Source organism: Thamnophis sirtalis, unplaced genomic scaffold (assembly GCF_051295495.1).
Source record: "Thamnophis sirtalis isolate CommonGarterSnake01/CBP01778 unplaced genomic scaffold, rThaSir2_p1.2 scaffold_10, whole genome shotgun sequence".
In the NCBI taxonomy this organism is placed as follows: domain Eukaryota; kingdom Metazoa; phylum Chordata; class Lepidosauria; order Squamata; family Natricidae; genus Thamnophis; species Thamnophis sirtalis.
Window position 1 is genome coordinate 18,527,594 of NW_028261390.1, and position 18,658 is coordinate 18,546,251.

Consider the following 18,658-nt stretch of genomic DNA (forward strand, 5'->3'; position numbering starts at 1 on the left):
AAAGAGATACTAAATGAACGTTTCTTTGAATTTTAGACGAAGAGATTTGTGACATCTTCTGGGAATTCTTAAATAAGGAAGAACACATAAAGATCAAATATGTATTTCTGCCTGCCTTCCAGCCCTGGACCAAATGCTGTTTATCTACAAACAATATTGAATTAACGGAAAGGATACCTAGAACAAGTTACACTGAATTATAATCTTAAAGAGATTGGTTTAAATGATGTACATGACATCATTGGTACACAAGACCAGATAAATTGTCAAAATTGTGAAAAGAAGTATTAATTGGAAATATAATGAAACCGAGGGAATATTTTTTCATCTTTGGTGGATATGCAATAAAGCCAGAAAATATTGGGATCATGTATGTATTTTGATGCAGAAGATTTTTAAAGATAAATGTACAACTGAAACTAGTGGCTGTGCAAGAGCAGGTGAAATATTGTGATCTGGTAGGATTTTGTCCAGGATTGTTATCTGTCATATTGAAGAGTTCCAGTATATGTTCAGCATTCTATGTAAATCCCACCCCCCAAGAAATGGGGTAGACTATGTACAATTTGAAAAATAACTAAAAAGAAGTGCCTTGGGCCTGGCACAAGATTTCCAAAAGATCACCAAAGATGCTGCTTCTTTAAAAGTCAGTTTAAGAGTGGTTTCCTTAAAGCAGCAGCATCTCTGTTCCAGGTTCACAGAGAAGTGGGGCTGAAAAGTATGGAACTACTTTAATGAATGAGAGAGAATCTCTTTTTTTCTGAATCAGTCTGTCAACGTGCCTCCATATGGCTTAATTCACTAACCCTACATATGTAATTTCGATGTTCTAATTCTGCAGCACACTTGCTAATTTATAGTTTAGCACAGTGTATCAAAACAGGAGATTTATTCGAAAATATTTAGTCTATTACCCGCATAAGCAAAAATAATGTATTGTTCTGAAATGCTATAGGGGTGAAATGTTTGGCCGGTTCGCCTGAACCATTAGTAAAAATGCTTTTAAGAAGTAAAAAAAAAAATTCTAACAATCGAGAAGCACAGCTGATCATCGGAACCTTTTTCACTTTTTTTAAAGCATTTGTTTTACTACAAATTGATAATAAAAAAATGTTTTAAAATGTTTTTAAAAAGATTCCGATGATCAGCTGTGACAATCGGTTGTGCCACGTGATTGTTGGGACATTTTGCCTGAACCAGTAATTTAAAAAAATGCTTTTAAAAAGTAAAAAAAAAAAGGTTCCAGCGATCTGATTGTCACAGCTGATCGTGTGTGAGATCGTGTGTGAGTCAGTTGTGTAGCTTTTGTGTTATTTTTGTGTAAAGTGTGATGGTTTGTTTTTGAACTCTCTGTGATTCTGTGAGGTTCCTGCTTGTTGCACCAAGCCACCCCCGCCCAGTCACATGACCACCAAGCCACGCCACCAAGCCACGCCCACAGAACCGGTAGAGAAAGTTTTTGAATTTCACTACTGCCCCAAGGTGATTAATGAATTTATATGAGCTCTAACCCCAGGTGTATCAGACCTAAGAAAAGTGACAGGGTTATGTTTGGAAAAGCAGGATGTGGAACAAAGCCCAGAGTAAATTTTGAGGGCCTTCCAGTTTTCTCTCTGCTAATCTGGACAAGGTTAAAAGAAAATTGTAATCCCTATCTAAGTTACTGACAACTTCCTGGGGAGTCTCAAGCTCTATACGAGGTCCATGGCAGTGAGTTTGAATGATTCTTAGTACTGGGCCATATCAAATTATGAATACTCATAATTTAGCAAGTCAGGATTTCGCTTGATGACCATCCTATCCCCAGCTTCACTCCTTATTTGGAAAAGGGTTCTGGCAGCTTTATTTCTGGCATCTATGTTTATTGTTAAGTGAAGCTGATTAACTGAATAAATAATTTATGCTTCCAGGAGGAAGCCCTGCATTTTACCACATTTTCTGCTTACAGTACAGTGTCCAAGAAACCATGGGGTTACCTATGTCTGTATATGGTAGCAAGATGTCATAAAAGAAGTGATGTGCACAGAATGCTGGGGTTAAAACAATTCTTGGGTTCCAGTCCAAAGCTGCTGTGTCTCTACTGTTGGTCAGGGAGGTCAAGAACAAAGAAAGCAAAAGATAGATTGAAAATCGTATCCAATTGCTTGAGACAAGGCCTTCAATGTATTGCAAAGGTTGCTTCACCTCTTCGGAGAAGAGTAGTTCAGAATCAGAAAAGGAAACCATTTGACTCAGCTGAAGAAGTGCAAGCAGCAGTAGAATAACTACTGAGACTTCATAAGCCCCGCATTCCGCTAGATATATGCGAGGTATTTTGCTTATATTATATAATTTGGTGAGGACTTCTAATTTCCAATATTGCTTCAGCTCGGCGTTTAAGTACAGTGAAGATGGTTACCATAATACTATGATATCTTGATGCATATGATCAGCGGTGGGTTCTGGATCCTGTCGCAACTGGTATGCTGCGATGGGGCCAGGTGTCCACCACATGCACACATCCTGTGTACGCATGCGCACCACTGCCCTGCGATGCTCCAGCTGCTCAGCGGAGCATCGCGCAGATGCGGTACGCTGTGTGCGCGTGCGCAAATACCCCAGTCGTCTCAAATAGAGGTAAGGAGAGCGGGCGGGTCCTCCGCAGCACTATACCGGAATGGTGCCTGTGGCTCCCAGCAGGCACCGGTACGCCCATACCGGGGCGTACCGGCCAGAACCCACCACTGATATGAAAGTTTATTAGCTTGATGTACCATATATGACGCTTTATTCCTGTCTATGTCCAGCATTAAAGATCTCTCCAGAAGATGCCGCAGCTACTCCATGCCCCATGAATTACTGCATGGAGAAAAGCAGAGCCTTAAGATGAATATCAATTTCCGACAACAGCCTGAGCTTCAACTGAACTACAAAGGAACCGCCAAGCAAAATTCAAATGAGCCCTTGCAAAGAGGAGGAACTTATTTTGTTTGTAGACACTCCCCACACCCTAAAAATGTATGTCACATTAAAGGTAAGGCTCCTTTGTGCCCCATGTTCCATGTGGCTAATTGTATCCTAACTCCATTCTCATTTATGTTTTCTTGAATGGAGACATTGTCTGAGTTTATCCATCTGTTTGATGTGTTAACTTTATATGGCTATACATCTCATAATAAACTGTGTGGCATATAACAATGTGGTAAAAATTGACTATGTAAAAGACAATTATTTTTTTAAAAAAATAAAAACTCACAACCTAAAAACTCATGAGGCACAATGACGCAGTGGTTAGAGTGCAGTACTGCAGGCTACTTCTGCTGACTGCAATTTGGCAGTTCGAATCTCACCAGGCTCAAGGATGACTCAGCCTTCCCTCCTTCCGAGGTGAGTAAAATGAGGACCCAAATTGTAAGAAAATAAAAATAGATAATAATTCTTTTGCCTTGTTTTTCTGTAGCTTTTTTGGTAGCTTTTTCTGTTTGTTTGTTTTTCTCCAGGAAAATTGCAGTCAAGTTAGACTAGTAAAATTATCTTGGCAGAGGCGGGAAGGGATGGCGGGGGACAATCTCACTAGTTTGCATTCTAATAATTTAATATTTGCATTGTGAGTATTAAGCATCCATGAAGGGTTTGGGAGAACGTGCCATGAGCAGCTCACTGTGGTCAACTCACCGTGGCCAATTTGCCATGGAACAACTCACTGCAGGATAACATTTATACCAATAAGAAGAAATGGTGGAATAGAATCATTAAAGAAAGGATGCAAAAAGAGGGAGGAAGTGAAATGTGAATGACCAAAATTAAAACATTTTGAAATTATATTAAATAATTAAACAGAGTTGTTGAATTGTCCCATGGCAAGTTGGCTGTGGCGAGATGGCTGTGGGGTCCATCCTCTCAGAGGTGGGTTGCAAATCCCAGTGCTACCGGTTCGCTTGTGCTTGCGCACACGCATGCGCAGAAGTGTCAGGGAGGGTGGGCGGAGTCTCCCGCTGCTGCTGCTACCAGTTTGCCCAATCCGGGGTGAACCGGGAGCAACCCACCTCTGCATCCTCTCCATCAACTATGACAGCAGCCACGGCATATTCTTAAAATTCCTAATATGCTCAGTGCCCCTAAAAGATTGTCTGTCCTTTGTGCCAAACTCAATTAGGAGTCTGAGAAAATATTAAAGGCTCCTTTTCTTACTCAGGATTAAATGATGCCCCTGTCTGCTTTGTACGAGACCGAGGGTACAATGAAGGGCATTTCGTCATGCCAGGCCCAGCATACAACCAGCCTCATAGGCATCTTGGAAACACAGCAGATAAGATTTTTCCTAATAATACTTTGCCAGCATTGGTAACAGAGGGAGTTGGAGTAACTCTTCCACGTAAGTAATGTGTATGACTGCAAAATCCTTCCGTACAAGATTGAAATCTGAGTTTTTCCTATTTCATCTTATATTTTGACATCGGTATAAATTTTTTTCCATGCTTTCAATAGAAATAAATGTCTGAAGAGTATCTAGATAAGATCTAGTTGGAATGAGGTCTCTGCTACTCGTTGGTGGATTATAACTGGAGATCTTAAGGATATAAGAGACAGAGAAGCAACCAGAAGGCCAGCTTAAAAACAGCTCAGTGGCTAAGACGCTGAGTTGTCAATTAGAAAGGTTGACAGTTGGGCGGTTTGACTCCCTAGCGCCGTGTAACAGAGTGAGCTCCAGTTACTTGTCCCAGCTTCTGCCAACCTAGCAGTTTGAAAGCATATAAAAATGCAAGTAGAAAAATAGGGACCACTTTGATGGGAAGGTAACAGCGTTCCATGCACCTTCGGCATTTAGTCATGCCAGCCACATGACCACAGAGATGTCTTCAGATGGCACTGGCTCTTCGGCTTTGAAACAGAGTTGAGCACCGCCCCCTAGAGTCCGGAATGTCTAGCACATATGTGCGAGGGGAACCTTTACTTTACCACCTTTTACTTTGTGTTTCAACTAGTTTATGTTGTGGTGAATTACAGCAGAGGTCTATGAATGATTTACAAAAAGGTGTATTCACTAGCATATATGTGTTACTGTCAGTACAATATTGCCCATTTGAATTCGGGCATCTATTTCCCTATCCCAAATTAATAAAAATACAACATATTGTTGAATTTCTCAATAGAAGTATAGTTAACTGTTCATTCTTTTGAACTCCAACTTCAGTGTTTTAGGAACTTTCATTATATTCCAGATCTTACTAAAGATGAAGGTGCTGAGCTGAAAAGTCAAGGAAGAAACACTCCTCTCTTAAGGAAAAAGGTGAAGAGTAATGGCTCCCCAGGAAACTGTTTACCAGTAAATTGGTTTAATTATAACAGTGTTTCTCAACCTTGGCGACTTTTAAGTCCTGTGGACTTCAACTCCCAGAATCCCCCAGCCAACTATGCTGGCTGGGGGATTCTGGGAGTTGAAGTCCACAGGACTTAAAAGTCGCCAAGGTTGAGAAACACTGAATTATAATTAAGCTAATCAGGACTTCTTGTCTTGTGTTGCATACAATTATTAGTGCTTGATGATCAGGTCACCCAAATAGTCTAATTTCAGCAATGCTATGCTATAGAAACAATTGAGGAAAGAGATTATTTTTAAAAAGCTTTGTTTTCACTGGCAGAGTGCTGCAGGAGGCATATCATATATGAGCTCCTTTTCTGCTGCATCGCAGGCCCATCCTTTGCTGTTCCAGGGCAGCCCCACGGGCAAGATATAAGCACTCTACAGGCCAGATCCAGCCCACAGGCCTTGAGTTTGACACCCCTGGGCTAGAAACTCAGACATCATGAGTTCTAATCCCACTTTAGGGATGAAACTAGCTGGGTGACTCTCTCAGCTGTAGAACGTAAACAATGGCAAATCACTTCTGAAATCTTTCTAAGAAAACTGGAGGGACTTGTCCAAGAAGCCACCAAGTGTTCACACTAACTCAAAAGCATGGAAGTGCATACACATGCACCCCTCCGCCCAAGATCTGTGGAGATCGTATAATTGCAGAAATGAGAGTGTACTTATAGACTTCTCTAGTAATTAGTGCATTTAGTAGAATTAATTTCATCAAGGAGCATGGAGGGAATTTCTTGGTCTCCAAGACAAACCTGTCAAGTAGCTGTGAAGTTGCAGCCACACCTTCCCAGGATGGAAGAAGGGAACAAGTGGATCAGTGGTGGGATTCAAAAAATTTTATTACGGGTTCTGTGGGCGTGGCATTGCTTGGTGGGCGTTCCTTGCTTGGCATGGCAGGGGAAGGATATTGCAAAATCCCCATTCCCTTTCCACCCCACCACAGGGCAAGGATACTGTAAAATCTCCATTCCCTCCTCACCCCACTAACCTGCTTTCCAGCTCCGTTCTCCTGTGCAGGGCAACAGAAGACCCAGTTGATCAGCTGGGACTCAGGAGGCAGTGAATAGATAGGGGTGGAGCAGTGGTGGGTTCTGGATCCCGTTGCAATTGGTACGGTTGCAACGGGCCCCAGCGTCCTCCACATAAATGCATGCAGTGCATGCATACACACGCGCAGTGCACACATACGTCTTACCATCCAGCAATGCCTCAATGAGCCTCTGTGATGCTCCAGCTGTTTGGCGAAGCATCGTGCAGGCACTGTACGCGCTGTGCATGGAAGCGCCAAAGAGCTTAAAGTCAGGTAAGGAGCGCAGGTGGGCGGGTGGGCCCTCCGGAGCACCATACTGGAATGGTGCCCGGTGCTCCGGGCAGGCTCCAGTATGTACGTACCGGGGCATACCACCTGCAACCCACCATTGGGGTGGAGCCAGCCAAGGTGGTATTTGCCAGTTCTCCAAACTACTAAAAATTTCCGCTACAGGTTCGTCAGAACCAGTCAGAACTGGCTGGTTCTGAAGTGGGTCAAATTCTCCAGCTTGACTGGTAGGCTTGAACTTTGGTAAGATCTCCCCTCAGTGTTCTTCTTTTCCCATACAATACCACACCAGAACAGAAGCATACCAAATTCTCAGGTGCCTTTCTTTTTGCTTTCACCTACAGTATATTTGCTGTCTCTCTTTGTATAATCAGGATGAGCCTCTGACAAAATACTTAGAAGACCGTTCACAAAGTAGGGCTTCTCAGGATCTCCACCTTTTGCCTCTTCAGAGAACGCCCTATAAAGAAAACTTCAAGGAAAATATGAATTATGCCCCAAGCTATCTGGATCAAGAAATAAAAGTAAGATACGATCAGTAAGTGGTCCTTCTATATATTACAAGTTAAGATGAGTTAAAATATGTTTTGGCAGAAAGGAATGATGTTTAAAAGATAAGATTGAAGGAATATTCCTGTGAAACAGTGGATTATACAATAATCAGTCATCCAGGTCATGGTTGTCCCAAAGGTGTTTTTTCAAGAGGCAACTGGACTTCCTGATTTTTCTTTGAAGACGTTTCGCCTCTCATTCGAGAAGCTTCTTTAGCTCTGTGAGATCTAATCTTTCCTTAGGTACAAAACCAGTCACTCTCTCTCAGTCTTAGGAAGCAGGCAGTGGCAAAATACTTCTGAAATTTTGTCAAGAAACTACAGGGTCTTGTCCGGGTAATTTCCAAGGGTAAAAAAAAAAATGACTCAAGGGTGCTTGCGTGTACACACACACTTATTAAAAATGGTTGGCTAGATATTTTCAGGCTGAGGGTCCCTATTCTTTCCTTCAGACTCCACATGCAATTTTTAAAAAATTCAGAATCCACTAGAAACTGCCTTTTGCAGTTTTGCCTGGATGCATGAAAATATTGTATTGCCTTTGGTCAAACTCAAACGCATTGCATTCCCTATTCTCAGTGACAACATTAAAGTTTGTTTAAAGTTCTATGTAAAATATAAATTTTATTTGTACTGTTATGTCTTTCTCCAAAACACCTGCTTTTTTTCTACCGTTTTAGTTATCTGAAATCTTAGAAAATTGAAGTATTGCAAGCGTGGTGTTATGTGTTACACATTTTGAAGGTTAAATCACCTTACGTTTTACATACAGCATTTGTAAATAATTTGAACTCAGGTCTGGCTCAGTAGATACCCAATCAGGGATAAAATCAATAGAGTTCTAAAAAGAAAAATATTGATATATATTTTGGCAATACTGGAACACTGAACTGGAACATTAAAAAGATAAACAGAGTTGTACATAAGACAATCAAAACTACTACCTGATAGTTAATGTTCCATCTTGATTCTAGATCCTAGAAAAACTCTGTGACATTTTACAGACAGACACCATTGGAGGGATTCAAAAGTGGCTATCCAAGGCAAGTGTGAGAGGTAAGAGAACACACGTTATAACCAGTGGTAGGATTCAATTTTTTTTACTACCGGTTCTATGAGCGTGGCTTGGTGGACATGGTTTGGTGGGCATGGCAGGGGAAGGATACTGTAAAATCTCCATTCCCTCCCCACTCCAGGGGGAGGTTTCTGCAAAATCCCCATTTCCTCCGGATCAGCTGGAACTCAGGAGGAAGAGAATAGATGGGGGCGGGGCCAGTCAGAGTCGGTATTTACGTGTTCTCCAAACTACTCAAAATTTCAGCTACTGCTTCTCCAGAACTGGACAGAACCTGCTGAATACCACCTCTGGTTATAGTTGCACACAATGTTTTGTTTTGATTATTGTATCAATTATCAAGCTTGTTTTAAGTGCACAATACACTTTGAAAAGTATTTGGAAGAAGTCCTTTTGAAGGCTTTGCTATTCCTTAAAGCCACACACCACTTTTCAAGCTTTTACATGAACCTAAATATGCTGCTACTGCTAACTGCTGCTTTAATGAGCAGGCTCATTCAAGTCAATGTGACTATCAAAGCAGCTGTTTCTTTTATTTTCAGTCTACTAAATGAGAAGAATCAGCATATCTTGTTTAGAGAGAAGGATGATTATCACTCTTACATCCTTTTAAGTCATATCAACTAGATATAGAAACAGATCTGATTTAATAGACCAGGGGTGTCAAACTCAATTTCATTAAAAGAGCCAAGGTGGCGCAGTGGTTAAATGCAGCACTGCAGGCTACTGCTAGATCAGCAGTTCAGCGGTTCAAATCTCACCGGCTCAGGGTTGACTCAGCCTTCCATCCTTCCAAGGTGGGTAAAATGAGGACCCAGATTGTTGGGGGCAATATGCTGACTCTCTGTAAACCGCTTAGAGAAAGCCCTATGAAGCGGTATATAAGTCTACTGCTATTGCTATTGAGGGCCACATCAGGGTTGTGTTTGACCTTGGGTGACCAGGGTGGGCGTGACCAGCTCAACTTCACTTGTGTTGGGGTGCCTGTGGTGGCCAGAGTGCTCTGCCAGTGAAAATGGGCTCCTGAACTCTGTTTTTGGCTGCAATATGGCCTCCTGCAACCCTCTGCCAGTGAAAATGGAGCTTGGGAGGGACACATGCAGTCCCCCCAAAGCGCCATTTTTGCTGGCTGAAGCACTGCAGGCCAGTCCTTCCCTGTTTCCAGGGTGGCCCCATGGGCCTGATCTAAGCACCCTGTGGGCCAGACCTGACCCCCGGGCCTTGAGTTTGACACCCCTGTAATAGACAAACTACATAGTGAAGCACAATGGTGTGCAGGTAGAGGAAGAGCCTTCTACGAAAATTCTCTAGTTTACATATGTCTGGAATACTCTCTAATTTTGAAAGAGAATGAAAGAAGTGTCCTTCAGCTACAAAGAGAGGGAAACAGAGTTTGCCCCACTGGCTGTGGGTATTAATCAACCCCTTTCATGTACCCACCACACTCTCAGTCACAAAGCATACATGAGCGAAATTTAAACATGAGCAAATTGCTCACTGTTGAGCAGCGGTGAAATTCAAAATTTTAAACTACCGGTTCTGTGGGTGTGGTTTGATGGGCATGGTGTGGCTTGGTGGGCATGGCTTGGTGGGTGTGGCAGGGGAAGGATACTGCAAAATCTCCATTCCCACCCCACTCTGGGGCCAGCCAGAGGTGGCATTTGCTGGTTCTCTGAACTACTCAACATTTCCGCTACCGGTTCTCCAGAACCTGTCAGAAACTGCTGGATTTCACCCCTGCTGCTGAGCCAAAAAAGCCAGTTGCAAAGCTTACTTTTTAAAGTGCCCCGATATCTTTTGCATTTCAGATAAAGAGTTTGTCTCCAATTTCATACGCTCCGATATGACCAGCCGCGACCTTTTGTATTTTAAGCCAATAGTCCAGCCTGAAAGTGAACTTCCAAACATTCAGGCTTTGCTGAGAGGGCAAAAAGGAACACCTAATGAAGGTAGCCGTGTCAGGTAAACTCGAAAAAAGTGCACAAGGAAATGGAGTTTGCACCAAGGAAGCATCTATTGTAGCCTGTTTATTTGAATGTCTATGGAGATGCTCAATCATCCAGGTCATGGTTGTCCCAAAGGTGCTTTTTCAAGAGACAAATTGATTTTCTGTTTGTTTGTTTTTTGAAGACATTCGGAACTGAAGAAGCTTCTTGGATGAGAAGCAAAATGTCTTCAAAGTAAAACCAAAAAGTCCAGTTGTCACTTGAAAAAGCACCTTTGGGACTGTTTATCTGAAGCTTGTGAGGACTCTTGCAAATAAAATTTAATGGCTGACCATCTTAATAGCTTCTCTATTTTAAGAGAAAAGCAATAGCCAATAGAAAGGAATGGGAAGGTCTAAGTTCCAATCTTCCCTTAGGCTGGACCTGGCTGGGTGACTTTGGGCCAGTGATTCCCTCTGAAGAATGACTTGAGAGTTTCAAGTCTTTTCCCTAGACTGGAAAGTCAAAGACCACCTATCTCTAGTATCCTGCATTGGATGAGTGCTAGATCATAGTCCTTAACTTTCAATGAAAAGGCCTTCATCCTACAATGGATTGATTTGGGTTGATAATATTTCAAGGCAAGTCATTTCGACACCATCAGTGGTTTTACTGCAATCTTACAGTAATTACCTACCATGGGTAAACTCATGATTCATTCTCCAAGAGGTGTGCACAAACAAAAAGAAAACATATTGTGACTTTTCCAAATGTGTATGATGCCACCTTGCTGCCCTCCATGTTCTGCCCCCTTTATAATCTATCACCGTGATGGCGAACCGATGGCACGCATGCCACATCTGGCACACAGAGCCCTCTCTGCGGACACCCCAGCCATCACCCCAGCCCAGCTCCACCGCACATTTGTGTGTACCTCCCACTGGCCACTGGGTCTTTGTTGAGCATTCACCGGGGGGGCAGGGCACATGCGGGGGATGCATACATGCATGGGGGGGATGCATGGGGGATGCTCGCATTGCATTTCGGGGCTTTGTGTGCCCCCCAACACTCTGGTTTGACTTCCAGTTGGTGCAGGAGGCTTTCCAGGCACAAAACAGGGTGCGGGGGGGGGGGGGGAATCATTGATCTATCATGATATCACATGCATGTCCTAAAGGGGTGATGTGATCCTGTTTTTGTCATGTTTGTATTCAAAAAGCAGCTGGAATTGGATTGTCCCTGAAAAATGTAAATAATATTTTTTGGGCAGTGTAGTAGTGTTCTTATTTCGTATGTGCTTAATCAAGTTTAATACAACTACTTTTCAGGATGAGAGTTATGTAATTTACAGTGCATGGGTCAACTCATCATGTAGATATTATCAGCTCTACATACCTACAACTGCTTTCAAGCTTCTCTATATATTTTAAATACAGCATTGCAATACTGTATTATCAGTTTGATGATGTAGTTCAATGTGAGGGGACACCTTATTTATATTAGTAAGAAATACTATTTGGAAATTTTCTGTAGGCAGGGTGAGGTGGATTAAAAGGCACCAAATCCAGTTTGCTGGTAAAACCAGTTTCTGAAATCAAATAGCAAATGGGGAAATTAACAAGAGGACAATCTCTCATCAGTGAATATCTAAGAGAAGACTACTTTACACGTTAAAAGAATACAGATCTTTCTGCTCAACTTGCATCTGTTTATTTATATTAATCCCCCCCCCCGTAGAATCCTTTTTTTATTAAAGTCACACTAAATTTAATGTTAGATTTGTACAGAATGGTTAAAACAATCTTACTTCCACTTAGGACTTCAAGCCAAGCATCGCTAGTCAGTAGAGGATCAAGACCAGGTAGGTATATATTTTGGTTCTAAAAAATTAACTCGTACATATTTTAAATTTTGAATACTGAAGAAAACAAAGGCAGACTGTTATTTAGAGTCTACATAACAACCAGTGGTGGGATTCAGCCAGTTCGCACCTATCCGGGAGAACCGGTTGTTAACTTTCTAAGCAGTTCGGAGAACTGGTTGTTGGAAGAAATCTCCTGTTGTTTTTTTCCACTTTACAGAGCTAATCCTATAAGGAAGGCAGGAAGGAAACATTCTGGTGTTGTTTCTAGCCTCATCTTTATTGCCCTGCTTACAGAAACTGCCTCTCCGGTTAACCCTTGTTACATTGTAACAGCTAAGGCAAAGCACCCATCGACATGAGTTATGTTGAGTTGGCCATGCCCACCCACATGATCATCGAGCCCCACCTACCCTGCTGGTCATCAGCACGGAGAACCTGTTGTTAAATTATTTAAATCCCACCACTGATAATGACATATGTATAACTGCTTATGCAAGATGTGCAGACAAGAAAATCCCAGTTTTTAAACTAGCATTTTCTGAAAATTTCTTTCAGATACAGAAATAAGTCATTTATTTGCAAAGAGAGGGAAAATAGATGAAAATGAGGAGGATCTTCCCAGCAGTTCTGCAAATCCCTCAAGTAGCACTCAGTCTGCTTTCTCCGCCCAAAATAACAACCTTTTGTTATACCACAAGACTCGCCTTAAAAAAACTTAATTCAGGAGGAATTCTTCACACCTGTTCCTGTCCTGAGAATCTTTGAAAATGACCATGGTATTTTCTTGGAAGGTAGCGTGCAATGAATCTCTGACAGTGACCTCCTGATCTAAGGCCAAATCTTGAACATTAATACAGTGAACTAGTAATGAAAATGCTAAATACATTTTATTTGTCTTTGTAAGAGCTCACACTGATGTTTGAAGTTTGTAGAAGACATAACTGACATTTCCATCATGTCAGGATACAAATAATGAAGTAATTCATTTACTTATAACTCTCAGAATTTTAAGTACCCTTTTCATTGAGAATTAACTCCAAAAAAGATACTAGTCTGGATTTAACAACTTAAATTATCTTCTGTTTTGACCATTTACAATTGGTAATTTGGTTTCTATTAATCCAAGAAATATTTTACTTCATCTAATGTTGTTTTAACTTTTAGATCTTATATTTTCAACAAAAGTAAGTCAACAGTTGCATGCTTATTCATTTCTCCTTTCCAGAATTCCATGGAAGGATATTGGTGCTACCTTAAAGCTATCTTAATAAATGATAGGTTTCCATAGGCCCATAATAGCATATCATCAACCCCAAAATGGAATATAGAGATGTGGCCTGAACATCTCTACCATTTTTCTGGAGGGGCTAGGTGGATCTCAAGAATTGTATGCTGCGCACATCTTTAGGGGATGAAAGGTAGCTTAGGAGAGAGAATGAGAACAGTTGTACTATCTTTGGACAGAAAGAATTTTAAGAGTCTTATTACTAAAATCAGATTGCATATATATGTTTGTGGAGAAATCTGAATCAACACTGCAAAAGCAGTGGTGGGTTCTGGCGGTACGGCCCGGTATGGCCGTACTGGTGGCAGCTGGAAACAGAGGCCGCCATACCAGAAATGGGCCAATTGTGCATGTGCGCACAGCGTACGGTACCTGTGCAAACACGCCGAGCAGTTGGGACATTGCAGGGCGTTGGTATGCACCAACAGCATGCACGCATGCCCGAGGTAGACGCCCAGCCCCGTCGCAGCGTACCGGTTAAGGTACACCCACCACTGTGCAGAAGCTTCAGACTTCAAGGGATTATGGCTTCTGAAAAAGCATACCATGGGCTAGGGAGAATAATTGTTACTTTCAAATTCTAGCTAAGCTCCTTGTATCCCAAAGCATCATTCTGAATCCTTATTTGTGTAAGAGGAGTATCAGTGCAATACTGGAATATAAAAAGAGCTTTAGGCAGTCAATAATAACATCTTCAAACTCATTTTGACATTGTCTTCAGGGACTCACCCATGTAGTTTGCTTGGCAGTGATGCAGAAGGTGCCCATGTGCATATATAGTCATGCATAATTTTGTATTTATTCAGCCATGTTTATGTAGTGTATATTAGAGGTTGAGACCCTTTGATAGCTGAATGCAACAAAATTTCATTTTAACATATGCCGATTAGTGTACATCCAAAAGGACAATAAAGCTATTCTAAGTCTAGTCTAAAGTGGGAAACCACAAGTTCTAATCCTGCCTTAGCCACGAAAGCCATGGCTGGGCGACCTTGGAGCAAATCACTCACTCTCAGCCCCGCACATCTCAAAGGGTTGTTGTTGTGGAGGAAGATGATGTGTTGCAGAGGTGGGTTTCTACCGATTTGCACTGGTTCGGTCAAACTGGTAGTGGTCATTTGGCCTCGATCGCAGAACCAGCAGTGATCCAGGCTAGCCATGCCCCCAAACCAGTTCCCCGGTCTCTTCAGCCATGGTTGGCATGTTTCTGTGCATGCACAGAACAATTGACAGTCAACTGCGCATGCTCGAATGTGTGGCTGACATGCATGCAACTAAAGCATGCATGAAGCGAACCAGTACCAATAGGAACACTCTCCAATGTGTTGGATATGTTTGCTACCTTATTTGTAAAAATAACAAAGGCAGGATAGAAATAAATGGTTTGGGGTTGCTTTGCTGCATAAGGGCCCGGCAGCCCACTATTACAAACTGCCCTATGAATTCTTCATTGTACCAGAGAGTACTTGAAGATAGTATGAGGCCATGTGAAAAGACTGAAGCTCAATTAACAGTGGAGCTTACAACATGACATTGACCCTATCTCAACTCTGAAATTGGCCTGGCTGAAGCCATCTTGGAGCTTCAGCTTTAGAATTCTGACACCCTAAATGTTCTAGTATCTTCACAAGAAATAGCTAAGGGAGAAAAGTAATTCTGGAATGGACAAGTCAGAGCATCACACAATTAGGAAAAAAAATCTGCAGAGGGAAGAGTTGAGAATATTTATAAAATGACATGAAATTTGAGGATGGAATTCAAAAAATTGAAGAAAAATATGAACAAAGTGATAAGAAAATTGTTGATATTGTTAGCAAATTGAGTATGGTTGGAAACGACAGGAGTGGAATGTTGAAAGGAGAGATTAACGAACTGAAACCCTATCCCAAACCTCAAAACATGGAAGAAGAAAAGGGAGAAAATTTGGCAGAAACAATGAGAAAAATTCTGGCAGCAGCACTGGTGATAACTAAAGGCAAGCGGATGGAAGGAAAGATGGAGGGTTTCGAGTCCTTACAAGATATGCAAGGAGCAACAAGGTGCCAAGAAAAGTCCACATAAGATTTATCAAGAAAACAATTAGAATACAAATACAAATGGCAAGAGATATAGGACTGCACTACTACTGGAAGGATACAGGATGATGAAATGAAATGTTAGAATAAAAATGAAGTTAAACTTAGTTAAATTTAGAGTATTATGTATAAAATAAAGTAATAATAGTTACAGCTAAATAAATGATTAATAATGATAGTAATGCATATATATATATATATATATATATATATATATATATATATATATATATATATACACATACATACATACATACATATATATACATATATATATACATACATACACACACACACACACACATACATACATTGATAATATGAAATTTTATATAAATTGTGAGGATTATGGAGAGGATGTTGAAAAGCTTTGTTATAAAAGATAAATAATTCTATATAGAATAAAATATAAAGATGTAATACTTTTGGATGATTTCAGGATGATGTAATGAAATGTCATAATATAATTTATTTTAAATTTAGAATATTTTACATAAAAAGGATGTAATAATAGCTATAGTCAAATGAATGTTTAATAACCACAATTGTATACATATATATTAGAATGATGATATGAGTTTTTATGTAAATTGCAAATGAATACGATTGTGAGAAAGCACAAAAGCTTTGTAACCAATTGACACACTGTAAGTAATTGGAGAAGGGTTTTTATTTTGTGTGTGTCTATGTCTGTTTGTCTTATGTTTGTCTAAAAATAAAAAACTTTTTTTATAATTAAAAAAAGAAAAAAAAATCTGCAGGGAGGAATGGAAAAATTTACTCCCAGTTGATATCAAAGACCTCTGTCCCAAGTAATACACAGTGATTTATTAATTCTAGCCTAACGCTGGATGAAGAAAATTAAGGCCCGTGTCCTCCAGTTCCCCTTCCACCCAATATGCATGGACACCTGCTCCTTTGCTTACTTTAGTTCGCCACCAAAAGTAGCAGAACCAAAACAAGCTGTGGGATAGAAATGAGACCTATACCCAAGTCTATTCTAGTGGGGTGGTTATGTTTCACTGTACTATAATAAAGCGTTACGGTTCTCCTCCAAACTTTCCCCAGACATTAACAGCTGAGGCTGCAGTCTTCAGGATCCTGTATGTCTCGGTCTACTGAAAAGGAGGCAAATAGGCTACTTTAAACAGTCATATATCCATGTCAAACACTTCATAAAAGTCTTAAGACAGCTACCAAATATTCCCAGGCAGGTATATTTATACGATTTATTCTAGGGGACTACTAAAAATGTCACTGGAGATTAGTTGGTGTGAAAGATAGCAAACTTTCACAGTATTATGAGAGAAATATCTGATAAAATTGTTTCCCCAAAAGACAAATTATTCACAAAATAGAATTGTAGTATTTTAATCTAATGACAACCATTAATGGATACCCCTAATAAAGGTAAATTTAAAACAGAAAACACAACACATGGCACCTGGAAAAGGGACAAAATTGGAAAATGGCTCATTTTGCCAATTCTTTGGAGCGCCAAAATAAATGTATTGGTAATAAACTTTCAGCACCATTTTTTTTAAAGAAAGGAAGATGTTCATTCTTGTTCTTCCAGAAAAAGTCTAGCTTATGGTGTCCAAAATGTCTGATTTTATCTATTTCCCACTTTATTAGTTTTATATATAACTCAAGACAGGGAACATACCTAATATCAACATCCTCCCATTTTCCCACAATTCTGCAACATGGTTTAGGATGAGAAAGAGTGACTGATCCAAAGTCACCCAGCTGCCTTTCATGCCTAAGACAGGACTATAACTCATGGTCTTCCAGTTTCTAGTTTTTTCAGATTGGAACCCTTCCTGTGTGACAGGAATAGTGGTGACCTTTTGATAATCAATTTAAATTTAAAAAGCTTTTTCAAGGTTTAGCGCATCCAAGCACAGATTTTGCATACCTTATTTCCATTTCACTTTCTTTCCTTCTTATTTTTTCTAGAGCAGGGGTGACAAAGTCAAGGCCTGTGGGCCAGATTCGGCCAGCTATGTGGTCGGATCTGGCTTGTGAGACCATCCTGGAAAATAGCTATCGCTATTGCTAATGTAAGGGGCCGGCCCCACATTGCTTCGGCCAGGTCTACCTGCATTGCTTCAGCCCGGTCTATCCAATGCGAAAAGCATGCCAGCATTAAGCTGGCCACACCCATCCAGTTGGCTACACCCATTGAGTGACATCAAGCTGGCCAGGCCCACTCAGTCAGCCAGCCCCCCCCCCCCCCCCCGAGGTCAACCACAGCCCTGATGCGGCTCTCAATGAAATTGAGTTTGACACCCCAGTTCTACAGGAAAGCCATTCGATTTTAGAATTTAGATTTGTTTATATATACCAAGGGGCATTTGAGTTAAATGAACACTAAATAAAATAAAAATACTAAAGGAATCCACTATTATATATAACATTTTTCTGCTAAAGTCTATTATTCAAGCAGGCACATTTAGTTTTATAAACCACCAGTCATTTCACTTCAGTAAAATAACAACTTAATTAACAACTTTGAACACTGTTTTATTTACTGGTAGTGTGTGTGTGTGTGTGTGTGTGTGTGTGTGTGTGTAAAGAAAGTACATTTGTTATTATTTTAAATTTCACATAAAGTTGACTAAGATGAGCAAAAAGGAATCAAAAGTTTAAAAGCATATTATACCATTCACACAATTTGGTCAGCTTTTTGAAATGAGTCCCCCAGAATAAAACTTAATTCTAATTAGCATCTAATTTTGATATTTGCTTAACTTCTTCAACCATATGAAAGTTCTTTACTTTGTCTAAAACACTTCAAGCTTTTGGAAGATAACTGAATTTCATAGTGATTTTGAACTTCTGAAAACTAACTTTGAAGCAGATGACTTGTTTTTTCATCATGCCATGTAACATTATAGCACATAGGAAACACGCCTTTCTGGACATTCAATAATTTTAATGTTGTCAATAAAGTATAATATTGTCAATGTAACTATTAAAAACTATTTCAGTGAACCTGGGGCGGAGTCTATTCTTGTATTCATTCGCAGCACAGAAGTTGTGAAAGCCTAGCTTTTTTGTATCTGAACCTTGGGGGAGAAAGATATACAATGGTAACTCCTTACATTTAGACAATGTCAGATGTCTTATGAAAAGCTGCTGTATAGGTTTATGTTTCTGATGATGCACCTTCATTTTCATTCTTACTGCAGAAATTACTAACTAGGTCCACGATG

At 40.4% G+C, this 18,658-nt stretch overlaps 1 protein-coding gene across 2 annotated transcripts in view; it reads left to right on the forward strand.

The window, feature by feature from the left end:
- Positions 1–12,961, forward strand: part of CUNH4orf17 (chromosome unknown C4orf17 homolog) — a 137,392-nt gene extending 124,431 nt beyond the window's left edge. The window contains exons 1-9 of one of the 2 annotated variants that reach the window (XM_087724133.1): positions 337–2,309; positions 2,787–3,013; positions 4,175–4,354; positions 5,202–5,269; positions 7,010–7,189; positions 8,191–8,272; positions 10,100–10,253; positions 12,034–12,077; positions 12,636–12,961. In XM_087724133.1, the coding sequence (XP_087580259.1) occupies positions 2,824–3,013; positions 4,175–4,354; positions 5,202–5,269; positions 7,010–7,189; positions 8,191–8,272; positions 10,100–10,253; positions 12,034–12,077; positions 12,636–12,799 (1,062 nt within the window). In that variant the 5' untranslated portion in view covers positions 337–2,309; positions 2,787–2,823 and the 3' untranslated portion in view covers positions 12,800–12,961. Of the gene's footprint in view, positions 1–336; positions 2,310–2,786; positions 3,014–4,174; positions 4,355–5,201; positions 5,270–7,009; positions 7,190–8,190; positions 8,273–10,099; positions 10,254–12,033; positions 12,078–12,635 lie in introns of those variants that run through there. The other variant, XM_087724132.1, reaches the window with a different exon arrangement.
- The last annotated feature ends 5,697 nt before the right edge of the window (positions 12,962–18,658 follow it).